The sequence below is a fragment of the Sus scrofa genome, chromosome 9 (assembly GCF_054392235.1).
Source record: "Sus scrofa isolate SSC_HxYL_T2T_F1_AM1 chromosome 9, Sscrofa_HxYL_maternal_Yorkshire_Landrace_v2.0, whole genome shotgun sequence".
In the NCBI taxonomy this organism is placed as follows: domain Eukaryota; kingdom Metazoa; phylum Chordata; class Mammalia; order Artiodactyla; family Suidae; genus Sus; species Sus scrofa.
In genome coordinates this window covers 20,360,619-20,380,683 of record NC_139391.1, presented here as the reverse complement: position 1 = coordinate 20,380,683, position 20,065 = coordinate 20,360,619, and the positions used below count along the sequence as shown (strand labels likewise).

The 20,065-nt window shown below is 49.1% G+C and overlaps 1 protein-coding gene across 10 annotated transcripts in view; it reads left to right on the top strand.

The window, feature by feature from the left end:
* ME3 (malic enzyme 3) overlaps positions 1-20,065 on the top strand; it is a 316,923-nt gene that overhangs the window by 261,892 nt on the left and 34,966 nt on the right. For all 10 annotated transcript variants that reach the window (XM_084974338.1, XM_084974331.1, XM_084974339.1 and 7 more), the window contains 1 exon segment: positions 9,872-9,975. In XM_084974338.1, the coding sequence (XP_084830464.1) occupies positions 9,872-9,975 (104 nt within the window).

Genomic DNA, 20,065 nt, shown 5'->3' with positions numbered 1-20,065 from the left:
AGACTCGAGGTGACCCTTTGCATGGCCTCTCTCCTCTCTGGATGCCATATGATGTCCCCATTTTAAAACAAGAACAAGCACAGTAGCCCCTAGTGAAAAGTGATGCTTATTTGGGCTTCATCACAGATCTGGTCACATGAGGGAGCAGCAGAGAGAACTGGCCTCAGAGCTGGGAGCTGGGAGCTCATAGGGGTGGGAATGGGAAGAGGGAGGACAGGGGCGTGGGAAAAGTGCTGGACTGGGAAGCAGGGACCCTGGTCCCGGTACTCCTGACAGCCAGGTGGTCTCTGTATCCATCCAGACACCATCCCCTTCTAGTACAAGAGTCTGGACCAGAAGGTACAAGAGTCTGGACCAGAGGGTTTCTCCTACCTCTAAAGCTCTTCTCCATATGCCTCCCCACCACCACAGGAGGTGGGAGGCTGATGGTAGGACAAGCCTTACAGTTGCTCATCAAGACATCTTCAAGGTCTGCTCAGCACTGTGTTCTCTTCCCCAGCCAGATGCCTGGGTTTTACTGAAATCACTCCTCAGCTGCAAAAAATATATGTGGAGCATGCATGCAAAAATAGGTGTAGCAAACTGTGTTAGTTCTTATTCCATCCGTCACCTCCTCCTGGGTTCCAACAGGATTTAATTGAGACCTTCACTCAAGCCCTCCTAAAATCTGGCTCTAGGCAAGAAATGGAATGACTTTAGGTTGATTCTGAGGCTGCTGCCTCCCTTGGAAGGTTCTGGGCTGCCTCTAGCAGGTGCCTTAGGAGTTCCCGTTGTGGTGCAGCAGAAACGAATCCAACTAGTATCCATAGGATGCAAGTTTGATCCCTGGCCTTGCTCAGGGTTGGGATCCCGCATTGTCATGAGCTGGGGTATAGACTGAAGACATGGCTCAGATCTGGCATTTCTGTGTCTGTGGTGTAGGCCAGTAGCTATAGCTCTGATTCACCCTCTAGCCTGGAAACCTCCATATGCCACAGGTGTGGCCTTAAAACAACAACAACAAAAAATAGCAGATGCCTTAGATCCTTTGCCATTGAAGGTCCAGCCCCCAGCAATGATATGCTGATGTTTAGAGTTGACCCCAATTTGTAACAAACCCACCAGAAAAAAATGGTGGGAACTGAGGAATCATGGCCAGGCCCTTTTCACAGACCACCTGGTTTAAGCCTGACAGTAGGAGCTTCAGTTATCACCTTCCTTTTATAGTTGAGGAAGCTGTGGCCCAGAGAGATTAACTCGCCCAAGAAGCTCTGCTGGAAGAGCCGGGAGCGAGGGCTTAACCCACAGCCGTCCTCCTCTCCCCCCACCACACCGCCCGCCCGGGGTGCTGTTGCTCTATGAGAAAAGACCATGTCTTGACTTTTAGAATTTATCTTACTAAAGTAACTTAAAACATTTTTCATAATTTTTAAAGAAAAAGGAAATGCCATTTCTCCCCCTCTGCTACCTGTGTGCTTCCGTCCCATGTTTGTGTGTCTGTATGGATGTAGTTCTTACCCAGTTGGCATCATAAGGTGCCCCTAATTTTGTTCTCATTTCTTCGGTGAAGATTATTCTGTGAACACTTTCTCTTTACTTGTTTTTTAAAAGCTTGTGAAGTGTTTGGTAGGTGTCAGGCACTCTGCTAGGCTGAGGGAGATAACTGAGAGCCAGGCGTGGGTGGGAACATTCTAGTTGTCAGTGTTTCAACCCTGTCACCTAATTGATCTTTTTAATGGCTCATGTGTTACATCTCCTCAAAGTGTCTGCTTCTCCTCCTGGGGCTTTCGGCCTCTGCATCACCTCTCCCTTCTGGGTGGAGAAGAAAGAGAGCTTCCCCTGGGGCTGCTCCCTCCTGTCAGGAAGGACCAGAGGATCCCCCACCCAAGAGGGAGGATGCTGCTGTGGAGGCTTTCGTGTCACAGCCTGACCTGCCCTTGGGCGTGAGAAAAAGCAGTTCTCACCGAGTCCAGTAAGCCCCGTGCCAGCGCCTGCAATGGGCCGGGCCTAGTTCTGGGCCCTTGTATATTTCAGTCTCATTTCATTCTCTCCTGGCTCTAGAGGGATTGTTCTCTCCATTTCACAGATGAGGAAGGTGAGGCTGAGACATGGTAACTGCTCACCTCAGGCCCATAGCTCTAAGTGCCAGAGCCAGGAGTTGAACCCAAGTCTCTCTGGCACCAGCGTTGCCTGGTCCTCCATGGCACACTGCTCCACGACGCCAAGGCTTTGTGTCATGGACCGAGTGATGCAGACTGGGAAAGGAGGTGTTTCACACAATCCCACGGACACTCAGGACCAAACCAGGGCATAGCGATGCCCTTTTCACAGCCCTCCCCACAAAGAAAGGCGAACTCCCGCCGGGCAGGTCTTCAGGAAAGTTCCAAAGAGGCCTACACTGGGAGGACGATAATGCACATCTCTTAAAATGCGTTCACTAGGGGGTCTCCCACACTAGGCTGCTTTTCTAAAAATAAATCTGTTTGCAAGAATTTTCCCCCTCAGGGTCTGGGGACATGTTTCTTGCCAGAGCAAGCCACAGAGGTAGGAGAGGAAGGCCCTGCCTCGAAGCTTCCCTCTCACGTGCCAGCACAGGGAGGATGTGGCTCTGAAGGCTTTCATGTCAGAACAGCTAGACTATCTGCATGTGTGTCTCTATAACACTCCTGAGGTTGGAGTTCCTGTCGTGGCTCAGCGGTAATGAACCCGACCAGTGTCCACGAGGATGTGGGTTCGATCCCTGGCCTCGCTCAGTGGGTTAAGGATCCGGCGTTGGCCCTGAGCTGTGGTGTAGGTCGTAGATGTGGCTCAGATCTGGCGTTGCTGTGGCTGTGGGGTAGGTCGGCGGCTACAGCTCAGATTCAACCCCTAGCCTGGGAACCTCCATGTGTGCAGGTACAGCCCTAAAAAGACAAAAAACACAAACAAAAAAAACTCCTGAGGCAATAGGAGCTTTAGTCAGAGTCAAAGAAAACACCCCCCGCCAGGTTTCCTGTGGAAGGAAAACCTCTGTGTCTGCAGCTCTGACACGCTGAGTCACCGGTACCTGTGACACTAAGGGGGTTTGGAACTATAAATATGGGGGGAACAGTGAACCCATGAAGGAGGCCATCCCGGGGGGAGTTCCAAAGGGCAAGGGTGGGTGCGGGAGCCCCGCCCGTGAGCCAGGGCACCTGCGGCGGCCGTCCTTCCCCGTGGCTGTGTGTGGATTGCTTTGTGCATCTTCCTTCATCCGCATACAGCCAACCAGCGGAGCCACGGTCCACATCAGATACACTACGTATGAGATAGAAAGACTTCTCGCCCAACCCCCTCGTGTCATGGGCAGAGGGGCCCCAGAGCGGAAATGGCTTTCCCTGGGTTTGAGTCCAGGCCCAGTGCTTGTCCCGATCTGTGCCAAGGGTTCTGGGGAGCAATTCGGGACCTGGCTTTAAAATGGCCTCTGAGCCCTAGAGGTTTTCTCCTGCAGAAGTCTAGAGCCTTGATGGAGTCTCCCCTCAAGGCAGTGCTCTGAGAGGGCCTGTGGAAATGACTCATGGGGGACATGGAGGGGACAGTTTACCAAGAGAGCCTAGCAGGCGGTGGCTGGGGTGTTACTGGCTGCTGAGGCGGCGTGAGGTCACCCACAGAGCTGGCCATCAAAGGGTTCTTTCCTGGCAAGATCGTCCTTATTGCAGTGAATAAATAGTCAGCATTCACCTGTGATGCCACCAGAGGTGCTGACTCTCTGTACACATGTGACCAAGGAGGGAGCCCTATCTGCATAGCTCACCCTTGGGCTTATAACTAAGCTCCCAGGGAGTTATCTGGTGGGCATAACTGCCACCCGGAGGGAGTGTCCACCCTGGAACCAATCTCCTGACCTCCCCAGACCCCCAGAGGCTCTCTGAGTAACATCTTCATGTGCCTTTTACTATACGAGGTAAATATTTTTCATCTCTCCTCCAGCTTAAACCCAGGGAGGAACTCAGGGAACTGTGTTCAATATCCTGTGATAAACCAAAATGGAAAAGTATATAGAAAGTGAGCATATATATTCTCACATATATATATTTATATATTTAATATATATTTAAATATAAATGTATATAAACAATAAATATATAAATAATAATGTATAAACATATATAATTTAGTCACTTTTCTGTACAGTAGAAATTAACACATCGTAAATCAACTATATGTGAGCAAAATTTTAAAAATAAACTAAAACATTTTTAAAAGTTTTAAATAAACCAAGTGCTCAGTGATATAGCAAGTAAAAAGGAGGAAGCCTGTTCTTCTGTTTTTATTGACATTTAGTCTCCAAGAAAAACCTTAGGAAGTCAGAGCCAGGCAGACAGCCATGGAGGGCATAACTCCCACAGCAGAGGAGAAAGTTCTAGGTCACCTGCTTTGGATAGAGCCTTAACCTGAAGTTCAAGTTGCAGACTCACTTGGTGCCAAAGGGAACTTGGTAACTACCTAGCTGAGGGGAAGCAGCAGGCTCGGAGGTCCCTCCTGGGAAGACTCTTGGGGCTCCCACCAAACTGGCTTTGCGACTTGAGGCGTTCATTTAACCTTTCTGGGCCTCAGAAACTCATTTGGAGGAAGATGAACCAAGTGATTTCTAAGACTTTCCTAGTTCTTAATTCAGCATCCCCTGAGCCCAGTCCTAGAATTCATGCAACTCATGTCAGTAGACGTATTTTAAGGGTCTGCCACGTGCCAGCACTGTAAACATCACTGGTGAACAAGGACTCTTTCCTCAAAGAGCTTGTGTTATGCAGCAGAAGTCGTTATTATCCCCATTGGACAGAGAAGTAAAATATCCAGGTATCCAAAGTCACAGAGCCAGTTAAGTGACAGCCTGAATTCAAACCCAGGCATGTCTGATTCCAAAGCCCAGAGCCCCTCTAGATTCTTTTTTTCTTTCTTTTTATTTTCTTTTTTTTTTTTTTTTTTTTTTTTTTTTTGCACCTGCAGTGTATAGAAGTTCCCAGACTAGGAGTTAGGGGTCGAATTGGAGCCACAGCCACGTCAGATCCCAGCCACATGTGTGACCTACACTACAGCTTGCAGCAATGCAAGATCCTGAGCAAGGCCAGGGATCAAACCCACATCCTCATGGATACCAGTCAGGTTCTTAGCCTGTTGAGAATTCCACCCCCCTGGATTCTAAAGCCAGGCCGCCCTGAGGATGCTTGGGAAAAGCATCCTGACCAGGGCCAGCAGGCCTGGCAGTGCCCTTTCCTCTGCAGGGCACTGCCTCCCAATTTCCAGATTCCTTCTGCCTCTCTTGATAGGGTGTCCAGATTTAGCAAAGAAAAATGCAGGATGCCAGTTAAATTTAAATTTCAGATAAATAGATAATAATTTTTAACATAAGTATGTTCCATGCAATACTTGGAATATGTGTATACATACATATATATGTATGTATATACATATATGTATGGATATATGAATGTGTATGTGTGTGTGTGTGTATCTTCTATCTGAAATTCACAATTTCCTGGGCATCCTGTATTTTATTTGGCAGTACTGCCTGCTGAAAACTTCTTAGCCTTTGAATGAGGAAGTCCAGGACAGAGGAAGGCTGCAAGGAAAGGTCCAGGCCCGTTCTTAGTCCCATGCCTTGCTGGCAGTCGTTCTAATAACTGATCACTCAGCAAGACACAGGGCAGCATGTGGACTCTTGTTCCATGTGGTGCCAAGATAGCATGGATCCAACCTTGGGAGTCACCCCCACTCTCCCTCGTCCCCACGGTGTTAAATGAGGGGCGGAAAGGGCATTGTCATGAGACCCCATCAAAGCAAGGGTCACATTCAGTCGGGCTACTTTCTGCCTGTGTGAGCTTGGGCAATTTTTTTTTTTTTCTTTTAGGGCCGTACCTGTGGCATATGGAGGTTCCCAGGCTAGGGGTCAACTCGGAGCTGTAGGCCGGCCTATGCCACAGCCACAGCAACGCAGATCTGAACCACATCTGCCATCTATGCCACAGCTTGCAGCAACGCTGGATCCTTAACCCACTGAGCAAGACCAGGAATCAAACCCGCATTCTCATGGATCCTAGTCAGGTTTTTAACCCACTGAGCCACAGTGGGAACTCCCAGCTTGGGACAATTAATTTAAACTCTTGAACTCCACCTTCCTCATCTGTAAAATGGGCCTGAGAGTATGTAAGACAGAAGGATCAAACTTCTTTTGATTCGGAAGGAGCAAATTAGTTAAAAGTTGTGTACAAGAAGCTGTATTTTTGTGACACCTTCATAAAGAAACTTTCTTCCCATTTGTTTGGTGTGCTTAGTTTTGAAGTAGTTCAGGCAGAAAACATTTAACTGTAAAAGTAAAATAGCAGACCTTCTTTTATTAAGTTTTTTCAGAGCAGTTTTAGATTCATAGCAAAATTGAGGGGAAAAGAAAGAGATCTCCCATATCCCCCGCCCCCGCCCCTGCCCCCTGCACATCCGTAGCCTCCTCCTCTGTTATCAGCATCCCCACCAGAGTGGTACATTTGTTACAGCTGATGAAGCTACATCGATACATCGTTATCACCTAAAGTCCATAGTGTACAGTGTAGTTCACTCTTGGTATGATACATTCTGTGGGTTTGGACAAGTGTATAATGACATGTATCCCTCATCATAATATCATAGAGTATTATTACTACCCTAAAGTCCTCTGCCTATTCATTCCTTCCTACCCCCCAACCCCTGGCCACCACAGAGCTTTTTACCATCTTCATAGTCTTATAGTCTCCTTTCTATCTCAGTGGTGCCTCACTAGGCTTGACCTTTCATCTTAAATGCAAATATACTGAGGACTTTTTAGAAAAACCTAAAATTCTTCAGTACCATTGGAGAATTGGACGTGCCCCAGAAACTGCATATGGAGCACTCAGAAACCCACTCTTGGCTGCTTAATGCACCCCCGAGCCAATTTGTGATTTGGAAACATGACAAATTACAACTTACCATGGACCCTTTCCTCTCTATAGGAACTAAAAAACTGAATGTTTTCTGCACATGCCAAGAGTTACACTATTTTTATCAGGGTTGTGTATGCCTTGCCAGGCTCTTGGTATGCTTCAGACACTGAAATCGTGGTATCTGTGCCAATTTCTGTCCTGCTTTTTTCATTTTAAATAATCTCATATACATTTGTCCAGGTGGCTACATCATCTTTAAAACCACCAATTTCAGCACCTGCCTAGTTGTCCATCTAGTTGTGATGCCGTCATTTACTTCCTAGTTCCCCCTTAGCTGGATGTTTGCTGCCTCTGAGTGGCTCTTAGATGGTCACTTTGAAGGTGGCCTGTGGAAGGCTAGGCATTGTATATGTCCTACTTTCATCCTTTGTTCACACACACACACAGACACAGACACACACACACACACACACACACACACACACACACCTGTCAGGACAGAGGCCTAAACAGTCTCAAGGATGCATAACCCAGGAGGTAAAGAGATGATTGAGAAAAGTAGTTTGGGCCCCACTGCCTTTCTGCGGTAGCCCTGTGGTTCCTTGGAGAACGGGCTAAACCCGCCTCAGATTATATGGACCCAGCCTCAGGGGCGAGGGGTTGGGAAGGCAGGTATTTCTTGGTCTTTTCTGTCTCCTGCACCTTTCTCCCCGCCTCCCACCTCCTGTAGCGCCATCAAGACAACATGGACCTAAATCAGTATCTTTCACAAGAATAAGTCAATTCTGGTTGATGTACAAAAAAGCCACCTAAGCATCATGGCTCAGTGGTTAAGAACAAAGGCTCTGAAGCTGGCAGCCATGAGTTTGAATCCTGATTCTTCTTTTCTTTTTTTTTTTTTTTTTTTTCATTTTTCCCACCCCGAGGCATATGGAGCTCCTGAGCCAGGGATCAGATCCAAGCTGCAGTTGAGACCTGAGCGACAACTGCAGCAATGCCTGATCCTTAATCCACTGTGCCAGGCTGGGGATCAAACCTACATCTCAGCCTTCCCGAGATGCTGCTGACCCATTGAGCCCCAATGGGAGCTCCTGAATGGGATTCTTGGAGGACCTGGTGGCTTGTTTAACCTCGCTGTGTCTTGCCCTCCTTTAGCGGAACCTGGTGCAATAGCAAACAAACATTATGAAAGTTAAAGCTTGACTTTACAACATATGTCACAATTCTCGAAGCTTTTTCACATATTATTTCCTGATCACAATCAACCTGTGCAGCTGCTGTTTTACCCCCACTTGGCAGATGAGAAGAAGGCTCCTAGAGGTCATGCAATTTGCCTGAGGTCACATAGCCAGTCAGTGGTGGAGGTGAGACTTGACTTTGAGGCCCTTGAGGGCAGCCCCATGATATCCTCACCCCTGAATCCTGCAGGAACAGTTCAGATGCAGATGAAGCTAACACAGCTCCTTGACTCCAAAGCTCCTTGACCCCGAGGAGCACATACTTGGGGGGAGGAATTAGACACAAAAATAGATCATTTCCAAAGATCCTAAAACATAAAATTAGCTCCTGTTTCTTAAAGATACCAGGTCACCGGGTCCTTTTGCCTCCTCCTACCTCCAGCCCCCATCCTTTCCTTGTGCTGACTTCTCAGCCCAGAGGATGCAGCCCACCCGGCAAAATCTGTGCATCTTTTAAGGCCTGACCATTTCTTCCATGTCATCATCCCCACCCGTCCCCCAGGGGGAAATACTCCACTCTTCTCTGTGTTGACACGTGCCATGCTTGTGCCAAAGGACTGTCACTCTGGCTTGTAGTAGAGTTTGCTTACTCATCAGCCACCTGAGCACCTTGAATGCTGCGACCACCTCTTACCTGCAGACCCCTGCGGGACCCAAGGGCAGGAGGCGTGGAGGGTCAGCAGGTGCATTGTGTATGAATGAGCCCTGATTCTGTGCAGGGGTGTGTGTGAGGGGCAGAGAAGAGACTGCAGACTAGTGCAGACACAGAAAGAGCTGCAGGAGGTAGAGTCAGGGGAGTCACCTAACACAAGCCAGCCTTAAGGCAGGCGTCTTTCTGAATGGAAATTCCTGGTTGTAGCATTCTATCCTTCTGTTCCCTGGGCCTAGCACAGTGCCAGGCACACTCTAGGTATTCAGAATGCTTTCATGGAAGGGAGGGGAGGGGGGAGGGCTTTCTAATTTAAGTCCAGATCAGTGGCTTTGGGCAAGACCCAATGCCTTAATCCAGATGTTGCCTGTGGCAGTTCTCAATTGGGGGCAATTTCATCCCCTAGAGTGACCTTCGGCAATGTCTACAGACATGTTTTAGTGTCACAGTCAGGGGTGCTACTGACTTCTAGTGGAAAGAGACCAGAGATGCTGCTGATATGCAGGTCGGCCCTTCTATCAAAGAATTGTCAGAGTTCCCATCATAGCTCAGTGGTAACAAACCCAACTAGCATCCTGGAGGACACAAGTTCAGTCCCTGGACTCGATCAGTGGGTTAAGGATCCAGCATTGCCGTGAGCTATGGTGTAGGTTGCAGGTGATGTTTGGATCCCAAGTTGCTGTGGCTGAGGTGGAGGCCAGCAGATGCAGCTCTGATTCAACCCCTGGCTTAGGAACTTCCATATCCACAGGTACGGCCCTAAAAAGCAGAAACAAAAAAAAAAAAAAAGAGAGAGAGAGGTGGGGGGAATTGTCTGGGCCAAAATGTCCACAGTACCACTTTTGAGAAACCCTGACATGAACCCAGAGCCACAGCCAGAGGATGAGAGACTATGTTAGAGTCTTGCTTGTTCAAAGCATCCTCGGTTCTAAAGTGTGAGCCCCTAGGGGTCCATCCTCAGGCAATGACTTAGCCTTCAGACCCTCCTGGAGGACAGGGGAGTGGGGAAGAGCCGGCTTGCTCCTCCCCTTTCCCCTCCCCCTTCCCTCCCACTAACCCCAGACCTTCGACGACACGGATGCCATCTGTTGCAGGAGCTGCTCCGAGACCCTCTGTACATCGGCCTGAAGCACCGGCGCGTGCGCGGCCAGGATTACGACGACCTTCTGGACGAGTTCATGCAGGCTGTGACGGACAAGTGAGTGGGTCAGCCTGGCCCTTGTGAAAGGGGAAGAGATAGTACGACTGAATCAACATGCATTTTGGCAGAGATGCGTGCTTTTCCAGGTGGTCCGAAAATTCCACCTTGACCCTGTGTCTCAAAGCCAAATGGGCTTGTGCTCTGGGAGAATCTTTGGGAGCGGGGTGGGGGAGCATGGTTGAAGGCCTGGAGGTAGTTAAGTGTCTGATGGCCCAGGAGGAAAAGCCCCTTTGCCAAGTGGTTCTGAGTTCCTGGCACGAACAGGGACGTCGTTAGTATTGGGGAAAGGAAGTGTGCCCTTCTGGAGACGTGGCCTTGGAAGGCAGCTTGCCACGTTCATCATCATTTTCCAGCTCTGAGGACCATGCAGTGTTAATGGGCCCCCACAGTGGGCCACACAGGCTGGGTCTGTGAGATTTACAAGGTGTCACCTCTGCACTAGGGTGCATTACACGGGCAGCTCCTGCTCCCCTGGCCAGCCCCGTCTGTCTGCCACCATTGCCACATACTCCCTGTGCCGTGCTGGCATGCTACTGGGATGACAGGCTGGCTCGTCTGGAAACAGCCCTCTACCCTCCCACGCTTAGTGTGACAAGCTAGTTCCTCAAGATGGGCTCAGCAGCCAGCAGGCCCTGCAGACACAGGTCCATTTCTCACGTGAAACCACCGCCTCTCTTGCTGTCCCAGGAGTGCCCAGGGATGGCAGAGCTGGTCTGGACATCCTGGGCAAAGTACTTCCATGGCTGAATTTGGCTCCTTGAACCAGAGTGGTGGGCTGGAGTGAGGGCTGCTCTGGCCTCTGTAGCCCAGGAAGTCTTGCCTGGGTGGGCTTTGGGGGCAGGCACCCCGACGCCACCACCTCCAGGTCTCTGCTTTGGCCAGGTTACTACATGTTAAAGTCTCCTTACCTGGAGCCCTTATCTGGGGATAAGAAGAAAGCATTCAATTGTGGTGGTGGGGTTTGTTTTCATTTCTTAAGACGAGAGAGAGTGGGATTGGCACTCTGTGGGATGGAAATGATCCTATAAAAAGGATGAAATGGGTAACAGAGTGGAGGGAGGGGCAGGTGGGCCAGGTAACAAGAGGACAAGCATGCACCTGAGAGCTTCGTCTTAGGTGGGGCACAGAGCTGTCTACACAGAGAGAAGGCCAAGTGCCGAGTATGGATGCCGGCCGGTAGCTAGATGTCTTGGGGGAGCGTGGGGGAGCCTCCTTGGATGACAGGCTTGTCTGCTGAAAGTGAGGATGGGGACAGAGGTGGTGAACTTTCTGATGCAGGCAGTAGGACCCAGAACTGGAAGATGGGTGCCAGGTGGCTCTAGGACCCCCCCTGAAGTTACTGGTCATGGGCTTATAACTTGTATTAGTTAATATTTTTGTATGATTTTTCTTCAGCCAGTTTCCACTGTCTGCATGCAGGGCAGGAAAAGACAGCAGGCTTTACTCGGGGTTGGGATTTACCAGGCAAGAGAGGAAAAGAGAGAAAGGAATTGAGAGTGTATTCCCGGGGATGGTTTGAATGATGTGCTACGAGGCCTAGGCCGGGGAAGAAGGACAGATAAGGACACATCTGTGCAGAGAGGCCTAAGGGACAGTGGTGTGACCAATGGACGGTAGGTCCTGATGGGACCCAAGAATTATTGAATTGAGTGCCAGATGAAATAAGCTGGGAAGAAAAGTGGTAATCAGAAAGTCCGGGGGTGTTCCGTTGTGGCTCTGCAGGTTAAGAACCAGACCAGTATCCGTGAGGATACGGGTTTGATCCCTGGCCTTGCTCAGTGGGTTAAGGATCTGGCGTGGCTGTGGCTGTGGCCGGCACGCATTTCCGATTCAGCCCCTTGCCCGGGAACTTCTCTTTGCTGCTAGTGTAGCCCTAAAAAGAAAAAAAAAAAGAAGAAGAAGAAAGAAAGTCAGGACTTCAAAGTCGAGATGATGAAGGAAGCGCTGCTCTTGAGCTGTGACCAGCAAAACAGCTGCTTCACGGGTCAGCTACGTGAAGGAAGGCCCATCATCTAGAACGAGAGAGGGGAGGGTCCCCCTTAATTCTCCGCCTTGTAGATCATCCTGAGTATCACACTCAGTTTCAGACAAGGTACTTTGAAGGTCATAAATTACCTAAAGGGCCTTTGGAGAACAATAACCTCGAGGGTGCAGGGCCAGAGGGAGAAGCCACGGGGGCTGCTCTGTCCGTGTCCATATGGGGCATGGGCCTCCCTCCCTCCAGAAACCTGAAAGCTCCTCCCCCAGAAGAGGGCTGGGCTCGTGTCTGTACACCCATCCGGAGAAGAACCAGTGGGGAGAATGCACCAGGAGGAAGGTTTCAGCTCAGAATGAATCTGAACTCTCTCCAGTGTGCTGAGCTCTCCTGGAGAGTGAGCCTATGCCCAGGATGGTGGCTTCTGGGTGATGCTGCGATAGGAAATGTGTCAGTGGTACTTTAAGAGGCCTCCCCAACAGCAGTAGTCTCTTCAGACCTCTTAAGATCCCTGCATGGCCGGCAGGATAGGTTTTAGTATTCCCATTGTGCAGAAGAGGAATCTGAGGCCCTGAGAAGCCAAGGAGCTGGTTCCAGGTCATGTAGCATTGGGCAGGACTGCAAGTTGACCCTGAGTCTGCTGGCTCCATGGCCAGTCTGATTTCTCCAGTTACCGGTGGATGACAAGAGAAGGGAATGATTTTGGCTTTGAGCGCTGGCTTTTTGCTTCCTGTTTCCAGGGCTCACTGCTTATCTAGTGAGTCAGTAGTCATTTCGTGATTCCCTGCGGAGAAGTCCTGCTATTCGTGTGAGAAGGTTAAATAAACTAGGATGTAAGAGGCTCTTCAAATTGTCATTAAAACCAGTGCATGGTCTCGCAGACACACTCACACGGTCCAGGGTGAACCCTTGGGCAGGGTGTGCATCAGCCAAGAGGAATGTGTCCTTAAGTGGAAAAGATGATGGGCTGACCCTGGGGGGGTTTAACTTTCTAATAAGCTGAAGCAGATGCTTCTGTGGATACTGTAGGTGGGGGGCCAGCCACTCTCCCAGGCACCATTAGGAATATAGTAGCCCCAAGACAGAAGGCCCGGCTGGGGTGAGTCAGCAACCCTGAGGCCAGCACCGTGTATTTTAAGAAAGAACCTTGGGAAACATTGACCCCAGCCTTCAACACCCTTGTCTCTTTTCCAATGTCTTCCGAATAAAAGCTCCCCCTTCTTGCCCCTACCTGCTAATCAGAAATATCTTAAGATGGTTTTTTGACGTGAAAAAATGTCATGATTGGGAGTTCCCGTTGTGGCTCAGCAAAAATGAACCCAACTAGTATCCATGAGGATGCGGGTTCGATCCCTGGCTTTGCTCAGTGGGTTAAGGAGCGGGCGTTGCCGTGAGCTGTGGTGTAGGTTGGATCCCGCATTGCTGTGGCTGTGGCTGTGGCTGTGGCTGGCAGGTCCAGGTCCTATTCAACCCCTAGCCTCGGAATTTCCATATGTCACACTTGCGGTCCTGGGGGAAAAAAAAGGAGTCACGATAGCTCAGTTGCTGCCCTGAAGTTTGGCCACCAGGAAGAACCCACCCGTGCAGAAGGAATCTTCACGAGCATCTGCGAACCACAGCAGGAGATAATTGTGAGCGGCCTGCTCAAAGCTGACACCCAGCCTAACATTCCCGCGACAGAGACCCGTCGTTCCATGCTTCCCGCTCTCCCTGCCGTGTGCTGGGACCCGTAGAGTTGCCCCTGAGTGACAAGTTTTCCTCAGTGGTTTCCACTTGTTTTTCATTTATGTCACTTACATAGAATGGATGAGAATGGTCTTTTTTAAGCTTACACCTGGAAACCCCTCTCTGTCTGATGCTTGGCCTCGGCTGGACAGAAGTTTGATGTCAGTGGCAGCTTCAGCCTTTAGGCAGGTCCTGAAAGGAAACCAGCCCCTTCCTCTAGTTCCCCAAACCTTAAATATATATTGCTAAGCTTCTAAGATAAGAGTAATGAAAAAGAAGGGAGATGATCGTTTTTAAAAAACATGACTTTTTTAAAAAGCATCTACTTTTTAATTCCAGGAACTCTCTTCTTTGAGTCTCTCCATCTTTCTAGCTCTGATTCTCTATTTCTCTCTGTCTCTGTCTATTTCTCTCTCTCTCACACACACACACCCACACACACACACCACCCTACAGCAGTTTCACACCATGGTGGTACCAGCATGGTACAGCTTTCATCACATTCTACTGGTTAAAGCGAATCACAGATCCATACCAGATTCCAAAGGAGAAGACAGCACAAAGGTCTAAACGCCAAGAGGCATGGTTCACTGGGGAGCCACCAAGGTTACAGACTATTACAGTCCCCCCCAGCCTGGGAGGGGCAAGGAACGGGGCAGCCAGCATTACAGGAGGCTGTGCTCTGGAAATGCAAGGAGGGCAGAGAAAAGAATAACACCATTATGCATATAAACAGGGAAATGTGTCATGTAAAATTAAGAGTCAGGTATTGAGTACCTGCTGTATACAAGACACTGTGTCAAATGTAGTTGGCAATCCACAGAGAAATAAACAGGCCTGCTCTCAAGGAGCTGTTCGTTCAGAGACATTTTTGTCTACCTACTGGACCTTCAACCTGACCTCTAAGCTTTCCTAGCCTCTGAGTCTCTTTAAGAATTCAAGGGTCGGAGTTCCCATTGTGGCGAAGCAGAAATGAATCCGACTAGGAACCATGAGGTTGTGGGTTCGATCCCTGGCCTCGCTCAGTGGATTAAGAATCGGCATTGCCATGAGCTGTGGTGTAGGTCGCAGATGTGGCTGGGATCTGGCATTGCTGTGGCTCTGGTGTAGGCCGGCAGCTACAGCTCCGATTAGACCCCTAGCCTGGGAACCTCCATATGCCGTGGGTGCAGCCCTAAAAAGACAAAAAAAAAAAAAAGAAAGAATTCAAGGGTGAAAGTAGAAAGCTGGCAGTTGCCAGTTCATAGGTGGTATGTAAGGTCAAGGTCATGATGGCATTCACGTGGGGAAAGAGAGTAGAGAGGAGAGAGAAAGGCCCACCACCATCACAGGAACTGTGCCCTGTGAATAACGGCCAAAGTGCTCAAGATTTAGGGTCAGACTAGGATATTGCTGGCAGAAGTGGCAAGAAGGATAAAAGATTTCATTCTTTGTACTAACTCTGATTGCTGAGATTCTAAGGCCTCTCTAGGTGCAATAGGAAATGATGCTGTGATTGATTAGCAGTGTCTACCCTGAGCAGGGGGATGAGGTGGGGCAGCATGTGTGCCATGCTTTAGGCCTGTGAGGAGCCTATCGTCTAATCATTTGCAACTCCATGAGCACCTACACTTGCTGGTCCTTCTGCAACTCCTGCAGCTCAATAGCAGCTCAGAGGCCAAAGGGACCTGAAGGCTGAAGATCTCTCATCTCTAGGTGTTCAAGATATTTCAAGAGCTACACCAAGCCTATCTACTCGGTCCTCATGAAACTATAGCTGCTTCTTCTGAGTTACAAAAATATGCAGGAATATGCTCCACAGCTGCAGCTCAAACTCAATCCCTGGCCCAGAAATGGGAATGGCCATTAAATATATTTATAGAGAGAAACTCCAGGAAATTCCCTGGTGCCCTAGGGGTTAAGGATCTGGCATTGTCACAGCTGTGTCTCAAGTCACTGCTATGGCCTGGGCTTGATCCCTGGCCTGAGAACTCTTGTATGCCACAGGCATAGCCAAAAAGAAAAAGGGTGTAGACTCCAGGCCCCTGCACCATAGTAGGCCTGGGCCAAGGCCTGGGCATCTGTGTCTTTGAAGCTTTCCTGATGCTTCTATTAGATTGTACAAAGGTTGAGGTCTGAGAAATTCCAGTGAGCCACATCCCCAGGAAAGGCATGTTTTGAGCAGCCCCAGCTCCCTTACTTTCAGAGTCAGACTGGAGCCTGAGGTCAGGGTTAAAGGCCAGGACACAGAGGCTTCTCAGCCATCTTCCCACTGGGAACCTGCATGAAAAAGGGCCTAGCACATTCTCTGGACCTGCCCTACTGGGCCACCCACCTTGACCCTACACTCGCCTCTCTAATAGTTTCCTCCAGGCTGAAAACCTCCCTAGCCGGCTGTGCCTGCTGCAGAATCCCCCTTTGCCCTCGAGGCACTTGAGCTGATTTCAGGCCTGACATAATCGCATGTCTGCGTGTGGGGAAAACACTCATACATCTGGCGCCCCAGCCCAGAAAACACGCCACAGGGAGGGGTCAGGCCCGCCTTTCCCCACCATCCAGGGCCCGAGTCCCCTCTGTGACAGCTTTGTGATGGCTAAGATGCTCAGAAGAGGGAGCTGGCAAAGGCATCCGTAAGGTGAAGACTGCCGGGACTGTCTCATTCTGGGGATTTTTCACAAAAAGCTTCCTGTGGCAACATAGAAAGTCACGTCCCTCTCCCAAGAAGTAGGTCTACATTTTTTGGAATTTGACTTTTCAAGCTCCTCCTGCGAGGGGAATGTATTTTTCTGGCAAAGACACAGGAGCAGCAGGAACTGATGGAGCGCTCCTGGGAATGGAGCTTTCTTGTCACCACGGAGGTGAGAAAACGCATTCTCAAAGCTCCAAGAAAGCTGAGAGCAGCACAAGCAAATGGCATATCTAACCATGCTTTTCCAGGGCTTTCGAGTGATGACCACATGCCCAGCCACTCTACTAAGTCCTGTAATGAGAGTTGGAGGAAAAGCCAAGTTGCATGGTGTCCTTGTGAATCTTACAGACCTTCCAAAAAGACAGCGTTCTCAGAAGGAGTCATTAGAGGGGAGTTGAGCACTCCACTGTGGGGTGTTGACCTTCAGTTCGGTGGAAATTCTTAGAAGGGGACAATCAGGGCCACTGGGGAGAGATAGAAAGTATGCAGATTCGGGGCAGCACAGGAGTAGAGCCACGGGAGAAAACGTGCATTCCCGCAGCTGCCGCATCAAGGGAAAAGCAGGGACAGCGAAGGCAAGGAGCGTCGCAGGAGACTCTGGGAGACCGGCCCCACTGGACGTGAATGTTTATTGATTCACAGTGAGGTTAAGCAGGAGTAGAGTAGGTTGTATGACAGGCCTCGAACCCCAGGCAGAAGGTTGTTGTTGGTAGAGGTCAAAAGTGGAAAGGACTTCAGTTACCTAATCCAGTGGTTTTATTTTATTTTATTTTATTTGTCTCTTTTTAGGGCCACAACCATGGCATATGGAGGTTCCCCAGCTACGAATCAGAGTTGTAGCTGCCGGCCCCACAACAGTCACAACAACCCAGGATCCGAGCCGCATCAGTGACCTACACCACATCTCACAGCAATGTCAGATCCTTAACCCACGAAGCGAGGCCAGGAATCAAACCTGTGTCCTCATAGATACTAGTCAGGTTCATTAACCACTGAGCCACAGTGGTTTTAAACCAAGCTTCCCTGAACCCTAGGCATTTGCAGAGGTGCCTCAGCGATGGTAGAGATGAGTATTTCCCACCATTCATACAAAATTGAAACCACTTGAAGAAAAACCGCATGGTTTTTCATTGCTTTCTGTACCAGGGTTCTGCTCAAGATTTCATTAATTTAAAAAATTCTTATACTAGAAATGTTTGAAAACATCCACACAAAACCTTATTTGGGACTTGATGCAGAGAGCAATAGGGAACCATGGTAGATTCTTGAGCAACAGAAGTATCAAAATTGACAGATGTGAGAGGAGGTTAGAATAGAAGCCATAGCAATGCCCCAACTCAAATTCTGCCCTCCCCGGGGGAAGTCTGCCCTGACCAGCCTGGTCAGAAACTCTTTCCTGGTTTGTAATTATAGCATAACTTATTGGGCATATAATTCATTTGCTAATTAATCGTGCATTCCCTTGTGACATCTCTTCTCTGATGGTCTAGAGCTTTTCTTTAAAGCTTTTTTTGGTTTTTAACTTTTCACTGACAGAGCAGAGGTGGGCAAAGATATGCCTGGACTGTTGTAGAGGGTTGCAAATATCAGCCTGGGCTGGACTAGATGGACTTTGAAATTCATTCCTTCCTCAGGTCCTGTGGCTCTGTAACATCTCTACCAGACTGGTAGTTCCTGGGGGCAGGGAGTGTGATTTTACTCTTGGTGGACCCACCATAAATGGTGAGGGTAGGGTTAGATGGTTGGATGGTTTGGTTGGTTGGCTGGCTGGCTGGCTGGTTGGTTGGTTGGTTGGCTGGTTAGTTGCTTGAAGGATTGAAAGCCCTTATCAGGCCAGCCATCAGTTAGAATGGATTGAAGGTTATGAGTTTGACAATATTTGAGGAAGCTCAGACGAAGGAATGTTGGGACCCATCCTGGCTTGTCTGGTCTCTGAAGAAACAGGACAGGTACCCAGTCTCAGCCTGACGTGGCAGATTGTTGACAATCCAGCTCCTACAAGTTCCCTCCAGAATAGGAGCCGGATGTTTCCTCTCCCACCTGCGAGGCAGGAGGAATCCATCCTGGGTCACAGAAAGGGCTAGGTAGCAAAGTGCCAACCAGCACCCAACTCTCGAGGACCCATTCGCTTCCACTGTGACCAAGCAGACCGAATGACTGAAAGGCCAAAACGGGATGGAGGAAGTTCACTGCCTGGGGAGATGGAGTCAGTGACACCAGCTGGCTGTTTGCATTTCATTTTGCCCCAACAGGCAGATTATATCACCTTATATCAAACAGGACAAAACCACGGCCAGACCTGAAAGTTCCAGATTATGGCAGAGGAGAGGAAGGAAGAGAAGGGTTTTTTCCTCTGATCTTCCTCAGTGGATTAATAGTAATAAAAACTACTCTTTTTTGCTTAACTGCTTATGATACTTAGCACTTTATACAATATTAATTCATTTAATTCTCGCAACAACCCCCTAGAGTGGGTATTATTATAAGTTTCATGTTAAGGGATGAGGAAACAAGCTTATAAAGTGTTAAGTACCCCTCCCCAAGAAAGAGGACCTTCGTAAGACCCCACCCACTAACCAAGATTGTTAAAAGCGCCACTGCCTGCGTTTGAACCTCTCACCTGCTGCTTTATTAACAAGCGGCTTAATTTATCTGTGCCTCGGTGTCTTCATTTCCAAGATGCGTTTTTTTTGAGATTTAACTTGTAGAGTGTCTCTGCTGAATAAATGAGATGGTCCCTGTAAAATGCTTAACATTACAGCTGGGTAATAGTAAACATTTCATATTTGCTATGACCATGATTAATCGTAATATAGGCAGTTTCCCAGGTCACCATCCTTTAGGCGGTGCCTCAGTGCTGCCCCCGTTCGTGCATTCAGTGAGATTATCCATCAATCTATCCATCTCTTCCTTCCATAGCGCCCCACGCACGCATCCCCGCCCTTCCACCAGTGCTTTCCTTCTCGGCCCCACCTCTTCTTCCCGGATGCTGAGCTTAAGAAATAAAAAGAACAGCTCTGGATAAGCCGTCTCCATTTTCAGATCCCTGGTCTGGGCAGTTAGTAAACATTTGGTCTTTGCCCCCTTCACCTTTCGGGTAACTCTCCCCACCCCCACCCCTGCCAAGTGGAGAGGCACTGTGTGTACCCACGTATCCAAGTGGGGGTGAGATCTCACATTTTCTGTTGTTGATTCAGCTGAGTGTTATTTGCGCCTTACAGACCCACCACTCACAGTGCGGTCCCCATGCAACACGGAACATCTTTTTGTGTGACACATTTCTCAGTATAGAAATGAGAAACAGAAATTGGCCCAAGGGTTGAAAATCACTCAGTTGCCACTGACACTGACTTACTCAGAGGCTACGAGTATAGCACCTTTTGTAATTTGCTCTTGGAGCTGGAAGGAAGCCTTCAATGTCTCTGTCTCCTTCTACCCCCTCCCTCACTCCCTCAGCTCCACTGCAAGGCCCTCCTGCTGCTGCCACGCTTGCTGTTTGCCCAGCTTTGAATGTCCTTCCCTTTTCGTGGCTATTTTCTTCTCATCATTCAGACCTGGAGATGGGTCTACACCCAGGTGGGGTCAAGTGTTGAGTCCCCTGCAAGGCAAAACAGTGGAACCAAGAATCCTGCAGAAAACTGGGGTTTGAATGGCTGGACCCTCCATGTAGAAGAAATAGACTCTGCTCACCAACCCAGGGAAATTACAAGGCCCTTGAA